Here is a 23,780-nt window from a genome sequence, read left to right on the forward strand (position 1 = left end):
TGGCTTCACGCCGATGGCGAGAAAAAGCGAAGAAACACAGAATAGCGGATCCTAGGTTAACTCACACTTTACCGCAGCTAATGTACGACTGTCAAGAAACTAGATATCTTTACGTGCATTCTAGCCCGCACTGTGTCGAATACCGTGTTAGATATTACGACATTGAGAAGGATTGTGAACGTCTGCCTGTATACTTTTAATCGTGTCGCGATAATATCCATTATCGCATGTGTTGGGATAAATCATTCCCATATACTACCATGAGACTGTTAACATCGTTTCACTGTGAAGATAAGAACTGTTACGTGCACTTATGCCATCCGCTGGCTAAACATCCAACAACCGTTGATGAACTCAGGACCTCTAGAGTTAAAAATGATGAAACTTTCATAGAGCGCTGTACCGGAACCGATCATTGTCGGAAGAAAACGTACGATGTTTTGTTGGGAGACGATGACGACCTGAACACACCGTGTGTAGGACACCTATGTCCTATTTACCGTGCAAAAGTAATAAAAGAGTCAAACTTTTCAGTGTCTAAATCATTACCTCTTGCGCCATATGTCCGATTCAAGCTATCGACGAAACGTAAACTTTTCTAAAAAAATTAAATAAATAAACAAACCATGAACTGTTGTGAGTCAGCGTGTTGTAACACCCTCTGTGAATACATTGCAAGTTTATTTATGGAAGCCATACGTATAATTGCTAAAAGACAAACAGAGTCTCAGCTCAGTGTGGAGTGAGCCTCGGTCGAGTAAACATGTCGTTTAATCCGGGTAACCATTATGAAAACCTGTCTCGTGGTTTATCAATGGTGAAGTACTCAATCTGGAATAATGGCATCCTGAAGAACTATGTGGAGAGTTGTGACGGTCACTTTCACACTGTTCAGATTATAAACCCCGACACTAACGATTTACCCCTGGAAGTTAATCAGTGCAATTCGTACGGACGTTGTGCAGTTAATTACATGCGAAAAGACACGCCATTGCCTTGCAGTGTCGACGAAGTCTACAATCACGCCTTGCAAATGCCAGAACTGCATTCACCCGACTGTGCATCAGCTATCATCGAGCCTGCGAAACCAGCGCGCAAGAAATGTCAGCGGAGAGCGCCCGCAACGTATGCACCGCGCAAGACTCGAACCCGAGACCTCAGCCATCTGGGACCCGTCAGTCAAGATGGTGATCACAACGTTCAGCAGAACCAGCACGAAAGAGACCTAAGCAATGCCAAAATAGCCCTACGTACTGTACTCATAGAAATGTATAACAAACTGTAAGTTTTATGACTTGTGCTTTATTAATTTAATACGTGGTTTTTGTGGAAATAACCTCTTCATATCAATTATTTGTTGTAATTTAAAACACACATAAGTGTGGTATAATATGAAAAGTTTTATATGTAATTTTGGACTCTGATTAAAGAGTCATAATATATATTTTTTAATTTAATACGTCGTTTTGTGAAAAAACCTCTTCATATCAATTATTTGTATTAATTTAAAACACACATAAGTGTGGTCTATTATGAACAGTTTTATAAGAGTTTTAAATTACAACAATAAAATTACATTGAAACGTTTTTTCACAAAACAACGTATTAATTAAAAAAATATTATATCTTTAATCAGAGTCCAAAATTACTTATACTCCACACTGAGCTGAGACTCTGTTTGTCTTTTAGCAATTATACGTATGGCTTCCATAAATAAACTTGCAATGTATTCACAGAGGGTGTTACAACACGCTGACTCACAACAGTTCATGGTTTGTTTATTTATTTAATTTTTTTAGAAAAGTTTACGTTTCGTCGATAGCTTGAATCGGACATATGGCGCAAGAGGTAATGATTTAGACACTGAAAAGTTTGACTCTTTTATTACTTTTGCACGGTAAATAGGACATAGGTGTCCTACACACGGTGTGTTCAGGTCGTCATCGTCTCCCAACAAAACATCGTACGTTTTCTTCCGACAATGATCGGTTCCGGTACAGCGCTCTATGAAAGTTTCATCATTTTTAACTCTAGAGGTCCTGAGTTCATCAACGGTTGTTGGATGTTTAGCCAGCGGATGGCATAAGTGCACGTAACAGTTCTTATCTTCACAGTGAAACGATGTTAACAGTCTCATGGTAGTATATGGGAATGATTTATCCCAACACATGTGATAATGGATATTATCGCGACACGATTCAAAGTATACAGGCAGACGTTCACAATCCTTCTCAATGTCGTAATATCTAACACGGTATTCGACACAGTGCGGGCTAGAATGCACGTAAAGATATCTAGTTTCTTGACAGTCGTACATTAGCTGCGGTAAAGTGTGAGTTAACCTAGGATCCGCTATTCTGTGTTTCTTCGCTTTTTCTCGCCATCGGCGTGAAGCCAAAGAAATAGGAATGTCATAGAAGTTTCGGTCACTTTGATTATCACTAAAACCATCATCTGACAATTGTTCTGGGTTCGTATCTAAATAACGAACATCCTCGAACAGCGGCATGGGAACGTCCAGATGTTCACCGGAAGCTAGTCTTAAGCCTGCGGGATACAGCCCGCGGATGTGTCTAGACTTTTCCCTCTTGGTCTTGATGGGGTCTCGGCCCCAGATGAGTGGGAACATAGCGGACGTCACTCACCGGAGCTGTTACTGGCGAAGACGGGCGGGTGGCAGCTGGCGGGTGGCAGCTGGCGGCTGGCGGCTTGCGGCAGATGTCTAGCCGCGACGGCGGCCGTCCTCCTCCTCCTCGTCGTCGGAGCCGTCCGGGGTGTGCAGGTCGCAGATGTCCGGGTTGCACATCACACTCCACGAGTGGTTGCCCCCGTCGAGGAATGTTGCGTGTATGAACGAATCACACGATTCACTCCAGGCAACCACCGTGCCGTTGGGACGAAGCACCTCGAACTCAACAAAACCTTGCTCCTGGCCGGGCCACACCTGCACCACCTCATCTGCGGCCTCGACGAGCAGAGTTTCCGGAGAGCATGGGAGGTGTGTGTCCGGCCGTAGGAGTATTACGCTGCAGTTTTGCTGAGTGCAAGGCTGCTCTATCACTTCCTTGTCTGCGTCCTCGCGAACCAGGTGTCCCAACGCTGTGCACACGTGCAACCACTGCCGACCGTCCGCCGTCTCGAAGTTCACGCGACCGCAGCCGAGCAACACATCCCGATACAGCGTTTCCGGATTAAACTGCATTTGTACGAAGAGTGGCTTGGAGGGTGACTAGGCTCCCCTACGAACGACGCGTTACATTTATAGCACCGAGGGTGGCCACCCCACCGGGCTCCCCCATCCCTACGAGCGACGCTATAACACCGAGGGTGCCCACCCCACCGGGCTCCCCCTCCCCACGAGCGACGCTTTCAATTTATTGTATCGGGGGGGGAAGCAAGCAGGGTCTGGCGTCGCTTGGCAATTCTCCAACGCCCAAGCCCTAAGCAGCGCGGCGTTATGTCGTGACGTAATGGGCCGTGCACGGCTATTATCTTGCGTATACATTTTATTCAGTTCTTTCAGTGACGGACATCCGAGCTCGGTCTGAGCATCCTGAATATTAACATGTTTTTTACACAACTTTGCAAGCCACCTTTTTTGCTCTACGCCTGCCACCATTACGGTTCCGCTGATGTGTCCTGACAGGATGTTTTGCAACGAAGTATACGGAAACAGACCGTCATCCCAATGGATGCCGTGGAAATGTCTAGTTAACCAAGAATTTGTTCTCTGGTAATTTCTGTGGAGGTACTTCCACGAGTATGGCGGCTGAAATGTTCTCGTAATTATCTCCCCTTCGTCATTAGCCAGGCTTATCTCTTTTAAGACAAAACTGTGCTGAGAGTAGCATCCCTGGAGGTTGGCATACAGCATGACGTCCCAGGGAAGACTGCGTTATCACTTACATTACATTAGAATTTTAATAGATTTGTCTCTCGGGTTATACGAAACCAATCGATTGTGCAGAATTAGTGCGAATGCTTGAGTGCAGACGGGAATATTTCTCGTTGTGGTAATTTCTATTCTACAATCCACGACTCCTCCAATCATCTTATCGTTCTGTTTAGACACATCAAACTCAAAGAGAGGAGCCATATCTTTAAATTTCTCCGGATCGAGAAGTGGTGATGATTGACGACCGTAATATGAGTCTTGAAATTCCGCGTACATGTTATACACCAGCAGATAGCTATCATTAGGAAAATTACTATCCAGGTTTGTGTACGGATAGGATTCCAAATTCAAAAAAACTTTCACATTCTTAATGTCAACATGATCAAACTTTGATTTATCACCGGCGACGTTGTTTTGCCTACCCGTTTGAAATGCGACTATTATATATCTAGGCTTTTCCGTATTAAATGATGTTTTCACGGACCAATGTACCGAGAGAGATTGCGGCAGGGCCGGATACGTTTCGAGGCTCCAGGATCGGAAAGCAATGTCTATGTTTTTTCCTTTTTCAACCATTTTAAGCAAACGAATCCTCTGTGCGGTAGAAACGGTTACATGAGGCATTAGCCAATCGATGCTCGTGAGTGTTAGTGTCACAGGCAACGGTTGCGCTGCCGTGTCTAACACCGCGTTGTTCTGAGAGTTTGAAACAAGTAACACTAATTCTTGTCGAACGTTAACTAAAACGTGTTTATAATCTTCGAAAAATCCCATGAGACTACTCAAAGGCACGCATATTTCAAAATCGCCGTTTGCATTAATGGGTACACTATAATCTTCAGTCAAGCCCCAGCCGGCCATCTTGGAAACGGCTTTTTCACTGGGCGTTAGCGAAAGATAGTTTTTAATCGTAGTGACTAATCCAACGTCGCGACATTCATCTATCTGTAAATTATTTACCTCGTACGCAATTCTGTTAAACATGTGTAAAATTCCATTTCTGACAATTTTTGCGTATGTAGCGGCTTGGCCATCCGGTTTGACGAATTTTCCGCGGATTCTTAACAGGCTTTTGCAAGGCAGACAATAAATATCAGAATTCTGGATTGCGATACGTATCTCGGAATTTAAATCATAATGGCCGGTAGCTATGTATTTCCGTTTTCGTGATATCATTTTCAAATTGAATTGGCTGGTCGACTTGGAGAATGCTGGAATCCATTTTGGAATACTTTGAATCCTAGTTTCTTGAGAAAGCGTATATTTTTACGTGTTGACCGCTTGGCGTCTCGCTGTCTACTGGGTCTGCCTTCGAAACCGCCGGAGCCTTTATGAATGCCAAAGTAATTCACTCCCATATTTTTTTTAAATGCAGACGTAACGTTATTTCTTCGCCTCTAAAATCGATGAGCTTCCCGTTTTGGTCGACTATCCTCACAGACAACTCATGTATTCGTTTAACGATCACCGGAACGTATATGACAGATTTAGGTACTTCGATGACCTTATAACCAGGCGGGACGCTGGGGTAAAACTCGTGTATGCTGAAGCTAGGTTGTCCGTTTAAATAGCTGGAGCCCACGATATTTGTATCTATACGTATGACCGATACAGGGAAAATATTGACCGGTTGTGTTGACTCATGCATTCGACCTGCCACGTAAATTTTAGGTTCAAAACCAAGCATTTTTCCGATCGTATCGCTTCCTGTAAAATTGATATCGTAATTACTATGCATATTACATTGCAATGTATTAGGGTTGCCTCTCAAAATAAATGCAATCTATCCTGATTTAACGTAAAAATAAAAGTTTGTTTCAAGTTGCCTCTCAAAGTATATGCAATCTATCCTGATTTAACATAAAAATAAAAGTTTGTTTCAAGTTGCCTCTCAAAGTATATTCAATCTATCCTGATTAAATGTAAAAATAAAATATTCCCCTGTTTTTTTTTTAAATTTATATAAATCGTCCTCTTGATAGGATGCCTGAAATTGTGTGACGTTCTACAGATCTCCCCAACCCCAAGACAAATGGAAAGGATACCATCAGCGTTGGCGGCCTCTTTCTTCGAGGAAGAGGTGGAGGAGGGTGTGGGGACCAGTGTACCAGCCGACATTGCGGCGGCCTTCTTCGCAGAAGACCTGCTGGAAGGGCCGTCGTCTCCCCCTCCTCCTCCAACACCGCCGGCCAAGACTTCGCCGCTGCTGTTGGTGGCGGGCCCCTCTGGGACATGTCCCTGGGGTCGGCCGCTAACAGCCGACGAAAAAAGAGGGGTCCGGCTACCCGCTACAAAGCAGAAGGTGCCGGCTCTGCCTAGCGGCGAAGTCGTGGCCAAACTGATGGCAATGGACGCCCAGCGGGGTAGGGGAGGGGGTAAAAAATAACATTTTTTTTTAAACTAAGTAATATCGTTGTGTTGACTACATTATTTCAATACCCATTATGTGTTACTTGTGGCTGGTAACTTAGTATGCAGAAAATTGGTAATACGTGTAAAGAACTATGCGGTCATGGTAGACTGCTGTTAATGTTTAAAACTCTGTTTTTGTTTGGAAAAATAAACGTACTATTTAATATAATTTTTGTAGCAATGCGCTACTCGTAAAAAAAAAACTGCTGTGTGAAAAAATAATATATACATACATACATACATACATACATACATACATTATAGTTGAACAGAAACATTTACGTAAACGAGACTATGGCAAAATATTATTATTATTACAAGTTACTTTTACCTGGTATTAATCAAATGGCAGGTACAGGTAACTAACACACCAGATAGACGTAATATTTTTTTTAAGTGTTGGGGAAACAAAAATTTATATTTTAACTTTGGAAGAAATTACATTTGTATACAGTTCTCTTCGGCTGCAGCGGCCGCCACCCCTCTGCGAGCGGACAGCTGCCAGTGTATGAGTCATTATTTAAATAAAAAAATTGACAATGGGGGAGGAAGGGTTCGAAGCGGTCTTCGGTTGCAGCCGGCACCCCTCTGCGAGCGGCGTCCCCTATGCGGACACCTGGCTGTCCGAGTCATTATTTAAATAAACAAATTACACAGGGGGGGACGAACGAAAGGGTCGTTGGGAGTACGCGCCATCGTCGTCGTCTGCGCGGCTCCAACACCCCTTGGGAAAACATATATTTTAATTTTTTTTTTTTAAATATATATTGCCTATAAATGCACAATACCTTTTCTTTTAAATGACAAGTTACGTAATAAGCATACTTTTTTTTTATCGATCCTATCGAAGTTGGCTCACAATCGATTAGTCAATCCCAATCTTGAGCCGGCAACCGGTGGCGCCATACATACTATAATATTTTTCACCTACTACACACCACACCCCCCATCCTAGTTTTAATTCGCTGAAATACGTAAAGTATAATTTTTTTTATCGTCACGCTATAAGCATAAGTAATGCCTATAATTTTTTTATTTATTATTATTATAGACAGACATGCTACACACCAAATTAAGAATACTATAACTATACTGGTCTAGTACTATAAGAAAACATGGCTACACTTCAGTGTGTGTTTTGTTTCTTCAAAATTTGGCATCTACTACTACTACTACTACTACTATAGTCATAGAGTAGTGGCTGACGAAATAATACTTTCTTTTATATTCAAACTTGAGAGAAATGCAAAAAACAAAAACAATTACTATAAATGGGGAAGAAAAAAAAGATGGCGGCCTGGTATGCTGTGCTACAAGATGATGGCGGCCTGGTGTGCTATGCTACAAGACGGCGGCCTGGTATGCTGTACTACAAGATGGCGACTTTCAGCAATCGATTGTCATACATATATATATAATATTATTTAATTTTTTTTTTCTAAGGTTGGCTGTTCTGGTTACTTCCTAGCAGTCGAAATTATTATTTTTTTTTTTCAATGTTGAAATAAACATGGCGGCCGGCCCGTTTTTTTTAAATTTCCCGCTTAGCAATATAAAAAAAATATAAAACATGGCGCCCGACTAGCAGCCGACACTATACATATATTTTTTTTTTAATTTCCCGCCGTTTAAATTGGCCGACTAGCACTGTAAAAAAATAAACATGGCGGCCGCATAGCAGCCGATGCGCCTCGTTTAAATTTACCGCTTAACACTATAAAAAAATAAACATGGCGGCCGCCCGTTTTTAAATTTGCTGACTAGCACTATAAAAAAATATATACAACATCTGAAATTATTTTCTCCTATATGGTCTCGTGGTCCTGTGGTTAGCATGACGGACTAACGATCCAGAAACGAAGGTTCGAATCCAACCGTCGCCACCCCTCACATTTTTATACTTGTAAAAAATAATTCCGGCGCGCGACACTAGCGCTACCTAGCTCCCTCATTTAGAAACATACACACACACACCCTCACCCTCCATCCCCCCTCCGCAACGAACACGCCCGAAGTTAGATGACGAGATATATCGATCCTACCGAAGTTGGCTCACGATCAATACACCGAACCACCCTCCACGTGACGTCACCAACCCAGACAAGCACCTGTCAGGAAAACACCTGTCAGAAAAACACCTGTCACACATGCACCTGTCAGAAAAACACCTGTCAAAAAAACACCTGTCACACCTGCACCTGTCGGACAGGTGCACGACAGGTGCAGGTGCACCTGTCGCTTTGTTGACACTGTCCCAGAACCGGCGTGCTCCCCCTACTAGCCTGCATAAACGGCCTTAAGCTACTCCAGAACTGTCATTTAGTGTAATGATATTTGCCTATAACTCATTTTGGACTAAAATTATTTCACCTTAAATCACTTAGTCTAAAGTAATGATTGTCACAAACGTGTGGCCTGAGTATATAATTTTTAGAATCACAGTGTAATGATATTCTATGTAAGTTTTGGTTGGTGGGAACTCCAGGCCAAATGGGCACCCATTGGCTTTGGCTATTATTGTACATTTTTTCCATGGGTTTAGAAGTACAATTTAAATGACCAAACTGGTAGTTATAATATTGGTTGGGACAAGATTTTATGGTAAATCAATTGCTATAAATTATAAATACCCCCCCCCCCCCCCAAAAAAAAAGTGTGTGCATGTAGTGCACGTGCGACAGAAGTGAAACTACTTCCTTATTATATTGTTAGGAATAGGAAAGATAATTCTCTTTGACTGTGATTGCAGATCAAAAAAAAAAATTATGCATGAATGTCAGCGCTAAATAATGCTGTTGCACAAGTATGCAAGTGTAAAGTTCGCAGACAAACAGATAAAGGTTAGAACGTTTAAAATCGTCTTTAAAAGAAAATTTACACACCAGACAACTTCGTATGTCCGTTAATTAAATAAGTAAGTGGTAATGTCTGAATAAATATTAGATTTCTACTTTAAAATACATTGTTTACATTACATACAATGATACCATTTTGGTCCCCGTTATTTCTGATAGTCTTGTGCTTTGGGGTATTAAATCCCTAAAATCTTCTATGTCATGCGGTCCTGATGGAATACCTAACTTTGTTCTTAAAGGCTGTTCATACGTATTAATACCACTTCTTAAACATTTATTTAACGTAAGTTTGAAAAGTCAAACGTTCCCCACCAAATGGAAAATAGCAAGGGTAATTCCCATTCTCAAAAGCGGTTCTAAATTAAAGGTATCTAACTACCGTCCTATTTCCATCCTTAATGGTTTTTCTAAAATATTTGAAAAAAATATCTTTAAATTCTTAAATTTCCCAATTAAAAACCGACTATCTCCTTTACAACATGGTTTTAGAACTGGTATGACCACAGCAACCAACCTTGTGTCCTTTCTGAATCCTATTTATTATGAGGTAACGAATAGGGGTCAGGTAGATGCCTGCTACTTTGACCTTGCGAAGGCATTCGACACTGTTAATCATGATATTTTACTCAGTAAACTTGCTAAATTTGGTTTATGTGGCAATTTTGTAACCTGGTTTTCCGACTACCTTCATAATAGATGTTTTTTTGTTTCCATCAACAACAGTTATTCTTCATATTTTAATGTTCCATCTGGGGTCCCGCAGGGTGGCACTCTCTCTCCATTACTTTTCAATATTTTCATTGATGATATTACATTTGTACCTAAACATTCGAGTGGTGTATTGTTTGCCGATGATTTTAAAATTTCCAGAAGTATTAACTCTATCAATGACTGCTTGTTACTTGAAATTGATATACATGAAATTAATAAATGGTGCTTATTAAATTTAGTAACTCTTAACACAAGTAAAACAAAAATTATCTCCTTCTCTAGGAAATATCATCCTGTAAAATATGATTATGTTCTTAACAATAAAATAATCCCAATCACTTCTTCTATAAAAGATTTAGGTATACTACTTGACTCAAAATTATATTTTCACTTGCATGTAAATTTCTTAGTTACTAGTTCAAATAGAACATTAGCATTAATCAAATATATTACGTTCTATGCTACAAACAGTGACTCTCTTCTTTGTCTTTATTTATCACTTGTTAGATCTAAGTTAGAATATTGTTCAGTTATTTGGAATTCAATTAATCCTTCCGATAGCAATAAATTAGAATCCATTCAGAATAAATTTGATAAAATAATTAAACTTAAAAACTTCTCTCAGATTACTATGGATTCTCTTTCTGAACGCCGTATCTATCTTGATTATGTATTTATTAAAAACTGTTACTGTTCAAAATTAAATTGTAAGTCCATTCTTGATAATACTGGCATTAGAATTCCCCAATTTAACAGCCGTTTAACTTCTACCTTATGTACATACCATAAAAAGAATGATATAATTTTTCGACTCATTTCTAATTTCAATAAAATTGATCATCTTAATCTGTGAAAGTGTAGCTAGGTAATAATATATATATATTTTTTTTTTTTTAATTAATTTTTACATAAGCCTGCAATTAGTAATTTCATTATAATGTAATGTCTATGTTTTGTATTTCTTTTTATGCATTTTATATTTTGATGTTTATTTTTAATAGTTTTACTTATTTTAACTTTACTTGTTTGTTTGTATTTTGTTTGTATTGTTTATATGTTGTCCTTGTTTATATGTGTTGTGCCCACCGCTAAAGCCCTCGGCTGTTGGTGGGCATGTTACAATATTAAATAAATAAATAAATAAAATAAAATAAAATAAATAAAAAAAATACCAACACAAAGCGCTCGGAATCTAATAGTAGGACCAAAAAAATCATGCGACATTTATGCAAGAGGTTTTTTTTATCCAAACTTTGGAGCCCTAAAATATTGGTGCGACAATTATGCGATGCGACAATTATGCGATAAAACAGGGTAATGAAACTGCTTCAATAAAAGCGAAAAAGACTTAAAAAATGTTAGTGTTCTTGTGTTGCGAAACTACTTCTATTACAAATCTCAGACACAAAATTTAACATAGTATTCTTAAAAATAAAATATTAACATTAAACATTTTGAAACAGACATCATAACAATAAGTATATGTGTGTGTATTTGTTTTTGCTTAACGACTGAAATCAGTACGTAAATACTTCTTTCAAACAAACCTTAAATCTTATTGAGCTGATTAAACATTTAAAATTTAACAGCAAAAATTTCATCACTAATTTTTTTATATTTATCATGGCATTGTATATATGTAGGCAAACAATTTCTTGTGTCTCTACAGTATGACGAATGCTGCGCTGTCTCTATATTTCAATTGGTGTTAACTAAGTATTGTCAAAATTGTAAAGCATATTTTTTTAAGTTGACATTATTTCTTTTTATGACTATAAATTATAAAATAAATTATCAAAGGGTAGTTCTACTATTATAAAGTTTTATTTTTTAGTACCTATGTACCTATGTACCTATGTACCTATGTACCTATGTTCCTATGTTCTTTGATGTTCACCAAAGCTATATACAGGATGTATCAAAATTCATGTTACAACGATTGAGGGTAGAAAGCTCTTATTATTTGCAACCATTTTTGCCAGTAAACATGTTGCCGGAAACGCGTAGTTAAGCCCTTGTATCCCCAGAAAGAGTCAGCGTAGGCAACCCATTGGGCTTTGTGCGAGGCTGACGATGCTGTGGTGAATTACGTGTTTACGACGCCGGGCAGCGCTCGAGAGGACTGTACGATGTCAAATTTTGACCCCCGCCCCTTTTTACTTCCGTTGGTGGCGCCCTCACCTCTTTTCTTCCGTTCGTGCCATACCATAGCACTGCGCAGCGTGACATTGCAGTGTCGCAGTGTGTTTTGATATCACTGGTGGTCTGTCGTTGACTGTTCTGTCGTACAAGCAAACTCGTGGTGTCATTTCTTTCGCTGTGGTTCTGAAAAGGGCGACGTTTCAGTGGAGCTCAATGGAGTACACGTTTAGTGAATACACGGATATGCTTCTTTTTTACGGGGAAGCTAGACAAAATGGACGAGCCGCCCGTCTGTACGAAGAACGATATCCGGGTCGTAGGATTCCAGCTCACACCATGTTTGCAAGACTTACTCAGCGAATTCGTGATACTGGTACATGTGCCGTCACAAGACCAAATGCTGGTGCTCCACGCAGGGTTCGTACTCCCAGTTTTGAAGAAGTTGTACTTCAGAGATTTGAGGAGAGTCCGGATACAAGCACAAGGGCAGAAGGTTCCGATATGGACGCTGACATAATGGCTGTTTGGCGAGTTCTTCATGAGCAACTCTTGTACCCGTACCACCTTCAAAAAGTGCAACACATGGGTCCGGCGAAATATCCTCTTCGCATGACCTTTTCTCGTTGGTACATTCGAAGAGTATTGAGGAACCCCGAGTTAGCGGTTTTATTCAGCGATGAAGCCAAGTTCACTCAAGACGCTATTCTCAATTCGCATAACAGTCATGTTTGGAATGATGTCAATCCGCATGCAACGTGTGTTACAGCTCGCCAGGAACGTTTTTCAGTTAATGTGTGGGCCGGTATTGTTGACGGCGTACTCATCGGGCCTTTTTTTCTTCCGCCACGGCTTACCGGCGCCAGATACCTCCACTTCCTTCAGAACGAACTACCAGGTCTTCTTGAAGAGGTTCCATTGCATGTCCGACATGTGATGTGGTACCAACATGACGGGGCACCACCTCATTTTTCCCTGCAAGTGCGAGAGTATTTAAACCAAACATTTCCAAACCGATGGATTGGACGAGCGGGCCCTGTCGCATGGCCGCCAAGGTCACCGGACCTAACCCTGTTAGATTTCTTTCTGTGGGGTTACGTAAAAGGGCTTATCTATGCTACGCCAGTAGAAAGGGTAGATGAGCTTACACAGCGAATCATTGAAGCGTTCAAAATCATAAGGTCGACTCCACACATGCTCCAGCATATCCATGAAAACATGATTCGTCGTTGCCACCTGTGTGTCGCTCAAGGTGGGCGTGTTTTTGAGCCTTTGCTTTAGGCTGTCACGTTGTTAAAACGTATGCAACAATTTCAATGTTGTGAAACAAAGCCTAAGCTGTGATTGATTTCAGAGTGAAATTAAAATCTGTGCCACGATTAAAAAGGTTATTTCTCTACTCGAACGCCCGCACATTCACAACATAACACTCTACAACGGGTTGCCTACGCTGACTCTTTCTGGGGCTACAGGGGCTTAATTACGTGTTTCCGGCAACATGTTTATTGACAAAAATGTTTGCAAATAATAAGAGCTTTCTACCCTCAAGCGTTGTAACATGAATTTTGATACACCCTGTATATAGATACATACATACATACATACATACATACTTACTTACTTACTTACTTACTTACTTACTTACTTACTTACTTACTTACTTACTTACTTACTTACTTACTTACTTACTGACATCCTTACATACATACTTACGTACATACATACTTACTTACTTACTTACTTACTTACTTACTTACTTACTTACATACACACTTACTTACATACACACTTACTTACATACACACACACACACACACATATACATACATGGATGAATCACACTGGTCTGCCATCTTTTTGAGATTTCTGAGACTTCCGTAAATGGCAGCATCGCTGTCACACATTTCCGTTCATTCAATTTCCGTTCCATTCACGATACATCTCTTACTGCATGCTGTATACCGAGAGCAGAAATGTTTACACATAAAAAATATGCCATAAATGACTAAATGCAACTTAAAATTAAATGAAATTAATCTGAAATTTAACAAAACTTATAGAGATGGGCCAAGACTCGAAAACTGAAGTCAAGTCGAGTTTAGTGATTAGCTTCGTCTCTACTCAACTTAAAAGTTTAGTTCTTTCACTGAACGGGACGAGAGTCAACAGTAACTTGAAACTTGAAACTTGAAACATATTTGACATGTACAGCGAGCATTAAACCGCGTGATTGTATTTTACAAGCTTTTTACAGTGATACCTCTTGTTTATGATTTCTCGCTATGCAATTTTACTAAAGTACAATTATTTTACTTAATTACACTGCCACAATAAATTAATTCAATGCTTTTATTGTTTTAAATCCCTGGAAAGCGACACCATATTGTAATAAAAGGACAATGGTACGTCATAAATTTGTAACACAGCAAACTTTTAAAAGAAAATATTTCAAAGTCTCAAATGTCAAAATTTTTTTCCACAGTGTCAGTTGATAGTATTGATGTTTGGTGCAAACATTTTAACTTAAAAGCGACACATTTTGCACCTTCATATTTTTGACTACTATGTGGTCATCAAATTTTATGATGAGTACAAACATTACTAACCTTAGAAATTTTTTTTTCGCTCTTCATTCCAGTATTTTATAAAATAAGTGTAACACAGTCATGCTGAGAAAAATATTTGTAATTCGATTTGACTTTTCAAATAATTTAAACATGCGGTTTTATATTTGCTTTGTATAAAAAAATCTAGTATTGGCAGAGAGACCTACTAGAAACAATTCATTTATGACAATGTTGCATGGAGTGAGGTGGCACAACGGTGGCACACTGAACTTGCAAGCCGGAACGCCTGGGTTTGAATCTGGATTCAGCCATCCTGACTTTGGTTTTCCATGGTTTCTCAAAATCACACCTGATAAATGCTGGTATGGTTCCCTAAATGAACCATGGCTAGGGGCTGGAAAAATTAGTATATTTTTTGTAAATAAGCAAAGCATCTAATATTGTGAAATTTTTAATGCTACTTATTCGAAACTAATTTTACATTCTAAATGTTTGTAATATAAATATTCACATATACAAAAACCTACAGATAACCTTCCAGTTCAGATTTGTGATGAAAAAAAAATCTTTTTATCATGCCTTTCTAGATTAAAACCCATAAAAAATAATTAATGCTTATTTTACTTTAAAAAAAAATAGTTAGTGCAGTATGCTAACAAACATTAAGTTGCATGTTTAATTTGTAGAATAATACCCTAATTAACTGGATTCATCAAGTGGTGCTTATATTTTGAAGATATTTTGGATACCTGGAACTGCATCACAGAGACATGGCAATATTACAAATCATGCTGGTGTAGAGAACAATTACCATTCAATCACCACATATGTCAAGTGTAACATTTTGAGGAAACGCCAAGTATCTGTAGAACAGCTGTTGTCAACTTCACATTTACAGTAAAGCAAAATGCAAGCCTGTTTGGTTTTCATCATATTAGCCAACCATACAACTTCTGCCTGCGATATGAGAATATCTACATTAAAGATTATGGATGTGTTGTATGTGTGTATTAAGGGGCCCGCCTCATCAGGGGTGTATGTGTGTTAGTTAGACGGGATGATAAGCGCGACGCTCTATGGTATTTCTAGCGCGGTATCGCCTCTAAGCGTAAGGCTCTAAATTGACGCGCAGTCTTCTCGTCATCACAGGATAACTGTGAAATTTTAGCGGTGACCGTAACATTATATGGTCGAGAAATGAAGATAAAGGTGTAATAAGTCCCTTAAGTGCTTTCAAGAATCTGTACTGGTTGTTTTACGCCTAAAAATTACTATGAAAACATGGGTTTTGGCCATTTTAACTCTTCTAGAAATACAGTTTAAAAACTTGATCCAAAATTAAAAGTACTTTTCGGGCCTCAGCAAACTCTTAAATGCTTTTCGTAAGCAGACCCCACTCGGATATCTCGAGTAGTTTTGAAATCGCTTTGTTTTTCCTGAAGCTCTGCACACCGTGTGTGTGCCCAGGTAGGCGGAGCCCTTAACTGATGTGCTGATAAGTCTTACGTGACATACATAAATTAAAATAATTAATTACATATAAATGTGCATGTGTTACAGACAAACTGCAAAGTACAAAAATAAAGTGAGTCAGGTCACTGAAAGTCTGCAATAATGGGTTTTTCTAAGTGCGAGAAGATACATCTTGTACAACACATTTGAAAGCTGTCAATAAATACGTAGCAGTTATTTGGAATTTTATAAAGACAATTTTACAAATGAATTTTAAAATTATTTAGTTGAAAAAAGCTATTATTTATAAAATTAGTTAAAAAAACATTTATTTTGTAACTCATCAATAAACAGCATCTAATTGTAAATTAACAATCACTAGCATAAGATGCTAATTTTCCTGGTCCTTAGCCATGTCCTTTTCAATGTCCTTCTTCTGTGCAGTTGTTTGTTACTCACTGTCTCTAATGACCTCGCTGCCTTAAAGACTGTGAACACAAGGAAAAAAATAATAATTTTGGTTGTGAACAAAAACCAAACTGCAGAGAGAACATGACTATCAAAAATAAACCAAATTATAATTTATTTTTGATTTTTGGTATTTGTTCATGGGTGTTCTTGCAGTTTTTAAATGTTCAGAACATTGAAAGCTATAATAACCTTTTTTGTACTCTTTCTTGATTTGCCACATTTTTATTGCATTGCACAGTGAATTTATTCTTTGTTTAAAGCAGTATTGATTATATTACATAGTAATTAAAAATATTTTGGGAAATATCTGAAGTTTTGAGTAACAATATCCAGTAATGTTTCCCGTAAAGTTAACTGCTTATGTTTTTAATTACAGCTTCAAGAATGGTTCAAAGACACGGGAACGAATTAGAGATAAATTTGCCGATGGATTGTGGACAATTTTCGATGAACTGCTGGAAAATACCCCACGTGGAAACTTTGGAAACATGGGTAAGTGTTAATAAACTTTTTTTTTTTTACATTAACTTCAATACAGTAGAACAAAATTCCCCTTGTAACTTTTCCTTTAATTAAACTAATAATTTGCCTTGACTCACACCCTATGTTAACAAAGCATTCCATTCCTGTTATTTATGCCACAAGAAAATATGCTGATTAAACTGTTGCCAATTCACCAGTTCTGAACTGTACAGGCTGAAAAAAAATTTTGGTTTAAAATTTGTATAAATTTACTAAATAACCCTAAATGTCTTACAGTAGAGCCTCATTAACCCGGATCTCTTTAACCCAGACGTTCAGGTATCCCAACCAGTTTTGGAAAAATATTATGTTGTTAGTAAATGAAGACTATTATTTATATGATCATGGAAGCTTGGGACCAGGTTGTAAGAGAAATTTTGATAAAGTCACGAAAAAAGTTCTGGCCTAGTGTGTTTGACTTGCCAGAAAACAAGATTGAAGTAGAATAAAAAACACATGTGTGGAAAAAAATTTTATAGAAATTTTTAAATATCTGTAGCTGTTCCGATGTTAATGAAGAAAACACTGACAATAGGTTGCAAATTGACAAAGACGAAGGTAGCGATCACGGGGGAAGTAATTATTGCATCTTGAAGTGTTACAGAAAATGATAATGAAGAGGATTCAGCCAGTGTTAATGAACCAGCTGTGGTTATGACCCACGCAGAAGCAGTAGCAAACATAGATAATTCCTAGAGCCAAGCCAAAACATCGTCAAACGAGCTTCTAATGCTAAAGTGGATGTGATTTAACTCGGATCGGCCCCGGCCCCAGTTGATCTGGTTTAATGAGGTTCTACCGTATTTGTAGAAAAGCATGCACATGTTTTTTTAGTTTGAGTAAAAGAAATTTATTAAAAGTAAAGATAACCTAAGATGAACTGAATGGGATTTCTTTTTTAAACCAGCAGTAATTTAATTACAAAAACGAGGAGTGCTTGCCTAAAGCTCGCTGTCATTAAACATTATACAATAAAGAATCCAACACAATTATAGAAAAAATTTAACTAAACTAACACCAATTAAGAATTCCTAGATGTTTATTAAGAAAAATTCTTAATTTTTCAATTTGTCTTTTAGTGCCATAAAAAATTCCAAATGTGCTAAAAAGTCTCGGATAGAACACTAGTAAACAGTAAACAAGTACTCACAAGTACTTTCCAGCAAAAAGACATAATATCTGTTGTACAGAAATTTCTTATTTATTTGCATTAACTTCTCTAAAACTGATATCCACAACTGCATATTTGTGTTCGTTCGGTCTAGTCAAAACAAACAATCTCAGTTTTCGGTTTATAAATTGAAAAAAACCTCTCATTTTTTAACTCTTATTTTCAGATTGTTTTTCACGTGTTTGTTGGCAACTAACTCATTGTTTGCTTAATGAAACATGAATTTACAAATGGAAGCTGGAAAATTTAATTGTTTAATATATAATTATATAAAATAAGATAATTTAATGATAGGTAACTATGAACTTTATTGATTCATGAAATACAAAGTTTAAAAGAGAATTTAAAATGTGCAAGATAACTACACTTAGTACTTGTTTACAATTCAAGAACAGCAATTTCAATACCAAATTAATACGTGCGGCGGCGAAAATTAATAGTACCAAACATTAATACAGAAATGTGTTTCACGTGGTCACTGTAAGGGAAACAGTAAAGGTAATTTGCATTATGTGATGCCTCATACTTGATGTAAGTTAGTTAAAAAATGTCTCCATCGCAATATTATTAACATTTCTTTGGAGTTCCAGCAGTTGGTATTTTCCATTGTTTGCAGTGGTAGCCAAGCTCTAAATATATCAAGTTTTTATTTATATTTAACTTTACAGTAATGGTGATATATTTATTTACAATGTTAAATTCAAGAATGTTATTTACACACAGAATGTTTAAGTTTGATATAAACGGCTGGCATTCATAGCTAAGAAATTATGTGAGTTCAAAGTATATATGTAGTACTAAGAAAAGTGAAAAGGGTACTCGTGAATTTTTAGGTTTGGCAGACACTTCCATTTTTTAGTAATATCGGCTGAAAATTAATAAGTGTATTGTGAATTGGCAGAAATGCCAATTTAACAAAATATTGGCACAGCTCTACTGAAAGAGAGACATTTTGTTTCACAGCATTTTAAAGCAATTTGAGTGTTGTTTAAGGCCCCAAACTGTGCTTAGCATCTGTTACATGCACATTTATCTCCAATGTGATGAAACAATAGTTTTGCTTTGAACCAAACTTTTCATGGTGTACTGTAGTCTAATTTTTTTAGGTTCTAGCACTTTCATTAAAATTTATAGAGACAAAAATTTTTCGTTTAAGGACAGTTTCCACTAGGGTGGGTCTGAATTTGACCGACAAACTTTTGTTGCAGCTTCATCACATAGAAATAAGTTCAAAACATAATGATGACATATGGTCTAAGGTACTGCTCAAGACTGGTATACGCTGAATTGGTCATTTTTTGAAAAAAATAACAACTTTTTATGTTGAAACGCCAAGCATCTGTATGATGTCTAATTGAACAGTTCTACAAACACTGCAGATTTTGTCGCTGAAGTAAAATTATTTTATGGAAATAATTTTGCGTAGCATCCTTATTTGCCATATAATTTTTGTGATGCAGAGGAATAATGTATTTTAAAAGGTTGATTATTAATCTGCATGTCGAACGTAACATAAAAGGTTGCTTTGTTGTACTACCCTATCCCCCTTTGTCAAACAACGGCAAATATAACTTAAAGCAAATATATGTGAATGCTGTTGTCATCAAACACCACAAGAGAAAAACTGTGGTTGCTCCTTTATTTAGGAGGAAATATTTTGTAATAATTCATAACTCTTAATTAAAGAATTTCTTACGTTAGGTACCACAGTTCATAAAATATAGCACTTAAAATCTGAAGATTATGTTTTAAATATGGAAGTCGGGCGGCACGTTTAACAACATAAACACACTATGTACTTAGTGCCCGTCAGTGGTATGGTACAGGCATATGTTTCGGACGTCAATGAGAGAGACTGTTTCCAGCAGCTGTCTCTTGAGGCATGTTGATTTCCAGAATTGGAATACATTTGTCACAATTTATGTGCTAAATTTTGTGAACTGTGTACATAAAGCAAAACATCCTTTAATTTACAAGTTATGTTTTATTATAATATATTTCCTTACAAATAAAGGTACAATCACATTTTCTCTTGTGGTGTTTGATGATACATATGATTTGTTCAGAATTCATGTTTATGTGCTTTAAGTTACGTCTGCAATTGTTTTAGTTCAACTATTAGATCAAAGTTTTCTTTGAAAAAATCTTTGCAACGTACCGGGTCTAATCTGAACCCATTAGGTTTCAATTCTGCCCTGATCAAACAAAGCAGACAACGAATCCATACAAAAATGAAACCGTGTTTTATTACACAACGCAGAGACAATGTTTATTTATATGTAATTACTTGAAAAATAACAAGCATCATGAGTGTCGGTGCACATGATTTTATTATTATGTTAAAGAGAAAACAACAGATGACAAAGCAGAAACGTGACACAAATGCTCAAGCGCAGATAAATCATAACAATACAATAACAGTGATAATTTGAACACCAGTAAACAAGTTAGATATTAAATGGAACTTGAGTATAGGATCAGCAAGCACACGAAAAATATGTATTATACACACACACACACGCACGCACACACGCACATGCACCTTCAAAATTAATAAAGTACTTATTTTGAATTTTGTACTAATGAATTACAATTTAAATAAGTATTTTAAAACAATATGGATAAACTATAGTGTGATACGTTAAATACCTCTTTGTTACTATAGTGTGAATAGATCATTAGTTGCTGTATAAAAAATAAATGTTTAAATAACATACAAGTTAACTCATAAACTGCTTTATTTTCAATGGTGTTGTGTATTGTGAATATCATATAATAATCAAACTCATTTAACAACTCATTTAACACTTTTACATTACTCTAAGTATGTGTATGGTATCATAACCAGTAATAATCTAGTACAACACAAAAAAAATAACCCCTTTCGGCACAGCCTACAGCCATGGGTAGATTTTGGTATCTTCTATAAACATCTGGAACATTTTAATAACTTAATGTACATAACATATTTATTTTCTCCAATATTACAAAATGATCAATTAAATATTTGCTTATTTTTCATTCAGCGAAAATTTAACTCACAATGTATCCAGCATTGAATAATTTAGTACGCAGCATTGAATAGCTTAGAATGAATTTCATATTATATGTCAACTAAGGTAATTATTTAATTTTTTTTACCTTTGAATACTACTTTTCATCCCTTGCACTAATAACATGGTTGTATAAAAATTTTCTTTGTAGCAAGTTTTAAGATACTATTAAGATGGTTTAAAATAAATTCAAACAAATTTGATACTACGAAAGTTAAGAATTTTTTTTTATTTCAACCCATGTTTTTATGGTAATCATACTATAAATTATAATGGATATGAGAGTATATCTATAAAAAAAAATAATGATTATTTTTTACTTTCAAATCTTTTTATTTCCACCCCTTGCAGTAATTTTTGGGTAAACAAAAATTTATTTTAACAGTAGTTTTAGTCAATATTTAGACAGTTAAACAAAAAGAAGAATGGATTTTGATAGTGTACTGGGTAGGAAAGTTTTATTTATTTTCTAATTCCAACCCCAGGTTTTTTCAACCCCTTGCAATAATGGTTTGTTTTATCAAAAATTGTTCTAGACAAAAGTTTTAGATTAAAATTATGAGATTTACAAATTATCTGAACGGATTTGGTAGTGTGCCTACTAAGGGAGTTATTAATTTTTTGTTCTTCAACCCCTGTTTATTCCACCCCTTACAGTCATGGTAGGCCGTTTAAAAAATGATTTTAGACAAAAGTTGTAGATAAAAATTAAATGTTTTACAACAAAATTAGAACAAATTTAATAGTGTGCTTGTGGTACGAAAATTAAGAATTTTTAAAATTCTACCCTTCGTCTTTTTCGACCTCCTACAGCAATGGCTCATAATATAAAAAAAAAATTTCAGACAAAAGTCTTTGATAAAAATTATAAGATTTACAACACTTTGAACACTTTGAACGAATTTGATGGTTTGCCTACGAACAGAGTTATGATTTTTTTTTTTTGTCCTCCAACCCTTATTTTTTTCACCCCTTGCAGTTATGTTTGGCTGTATGAAAAATTATTTCAGAATAAAGTTTTAGATGATATTCATATGGTTTACTAACAGTTCTAATGGATTTAAAAGTGTGCATACTAAGGGAGATCCAAATGTTTTTGTCAACTCCTGTTATTTTCCACCCCTTGCAGTAATGGTAGGTCATATAAAAATAATTTTGGCTGAAAGTTGTAGATAATCTTTTTATGTTTTACAATAAAAAGGAATGGATTTAATAGTGTAAAAGGTATGGATTTTATGGATTATTTTAATTTCCACCCTTGTTTTTTAAACCCCTTGCAGTTATGGTTTGTCTTATCATAGATTGTTTCAGACAAAAGTTTTATATAATAATAATAATAAGATTTACACACAATCTGAACGGATTTGATAGTGTACCTACTACCTACTAAGGGAGTTATGAATTTCGTTTAATTCTACCCCTTATTATTTACCCTTTGCTGCAATGGTTTGTCTAATCAAAAATTGTTTCAGACAAAAGTTTTAGATAAAAATAATAAGATGTATACATAATCTGTATGATTTCGATGTTGTGCCTATGGAGGGAGTAAGGATTTTTTTTTTGTCCTCCAACCCTTTTTTTTTTCTTTTCTTTTCTTCTTCACCCCGTTGCAGAGTTATGTTTGGTCATATCAAAAACTTATTCAGACAAAATATGATTTTTATATTACTCCTAGAAGTTATAATCTATTCAAACAGATGTGATATTTTCCATATTTTGATTTTACATCAATTTTTATGTTTTTCAAAAAACCTTCCCCATTTCTCCCTCTTTTGTTGGACATTGCTCATTAACGTACTAGTTTATTTTTCACTTCTAGATTTTATGTATCAGTTTGGAAGTGATTTGTGAAAAATTGTGACAGTTATTGTGTCCACAAAAATGTTATATAGACACATTCACTCACATTCACACATGCAAATATGCACACACAAACACACACACAGACACAGATACATATATACTCTTTTGAATTGACTATGGTTTTGGGGTCTATGAACCATAAAATGAAAAACTGTATAAAAATTTTCCAGTAGTTCTTTGAAATCTACCTTACATAAGACAAATGAATTTGATAGTTTCGGACAATGATTCACATCAAGTACCAAACCAATATTAGTTCAAACTATGAGTTAACCAGTAATATTCCAAATATTCTAATATTGAATAAACAAAATTATTGATATTCATAAACAGTATCCTAGTAACATTCAAAGAAACTAATTATATTAGCCATAAATAGATATTCTCAACGGTAGTAGCTACAACCACTGGGTATAATTACTAAAGCTGATTAAGGGGACAAAGTCCAAGTGAAATTATAACAACATTTAATCTTGGTGACAGATAAAATTGGCAACAGTCAAATTCATAGATGTACCATGAAGATTTGGACAAGTCAGAATAATGTACATTAGAGATCCAATATTAAAACATTTGTGTTCAGTTCTGTAGTTTAATTTTAAACATGGAGTACGAACTTGTGACGGGAATTGAATTAAATGGTATAAAGGCAATTATAACGTCTGATCG

At 36.4% G+C, this 23,780-nt stretch overlaps 1 protein-coding gene across 3 annotated transcripts in view; it reads left to right on the forward strand.

Moving 5' to 3' along the window:
- Positions 1–23,780, forward strand: part of LOC134527647 (xylulose kinase-like) — an 81,553-nt gene that overhangs the window by 52,241 nt on the left and 5,532 nt on the right. For all 3 annotated transcript variants that reach the window (XM_063360511.1, XM_063360512.1, XM_063360513.1), the window contains exon 9: positions 16,879–16,994. In XM_063360511.1, the coding sequence (XP_063216581.1) occupies positions 16,879–16,994 (116 nt within the window). The remainder of the gene's footprint in view (positions 1–16,878; positions 16,995–23,780) is intronic.

This window comes from Bacillus rossius, chromosome 1 (genome assembly GCF_032445375.1).
Source record: "Bacillus rossius redtenbacheri isolate Brsri chromosome 1, Brsri_v3, whole genome shotgun sequence".
NCBI classification, from domain to species: Eukaryota; Metazoa; Arthropoda; class Insecta; order Phasmatodea; family Bacillidae; genus Bacillus; species Bacillus rossius.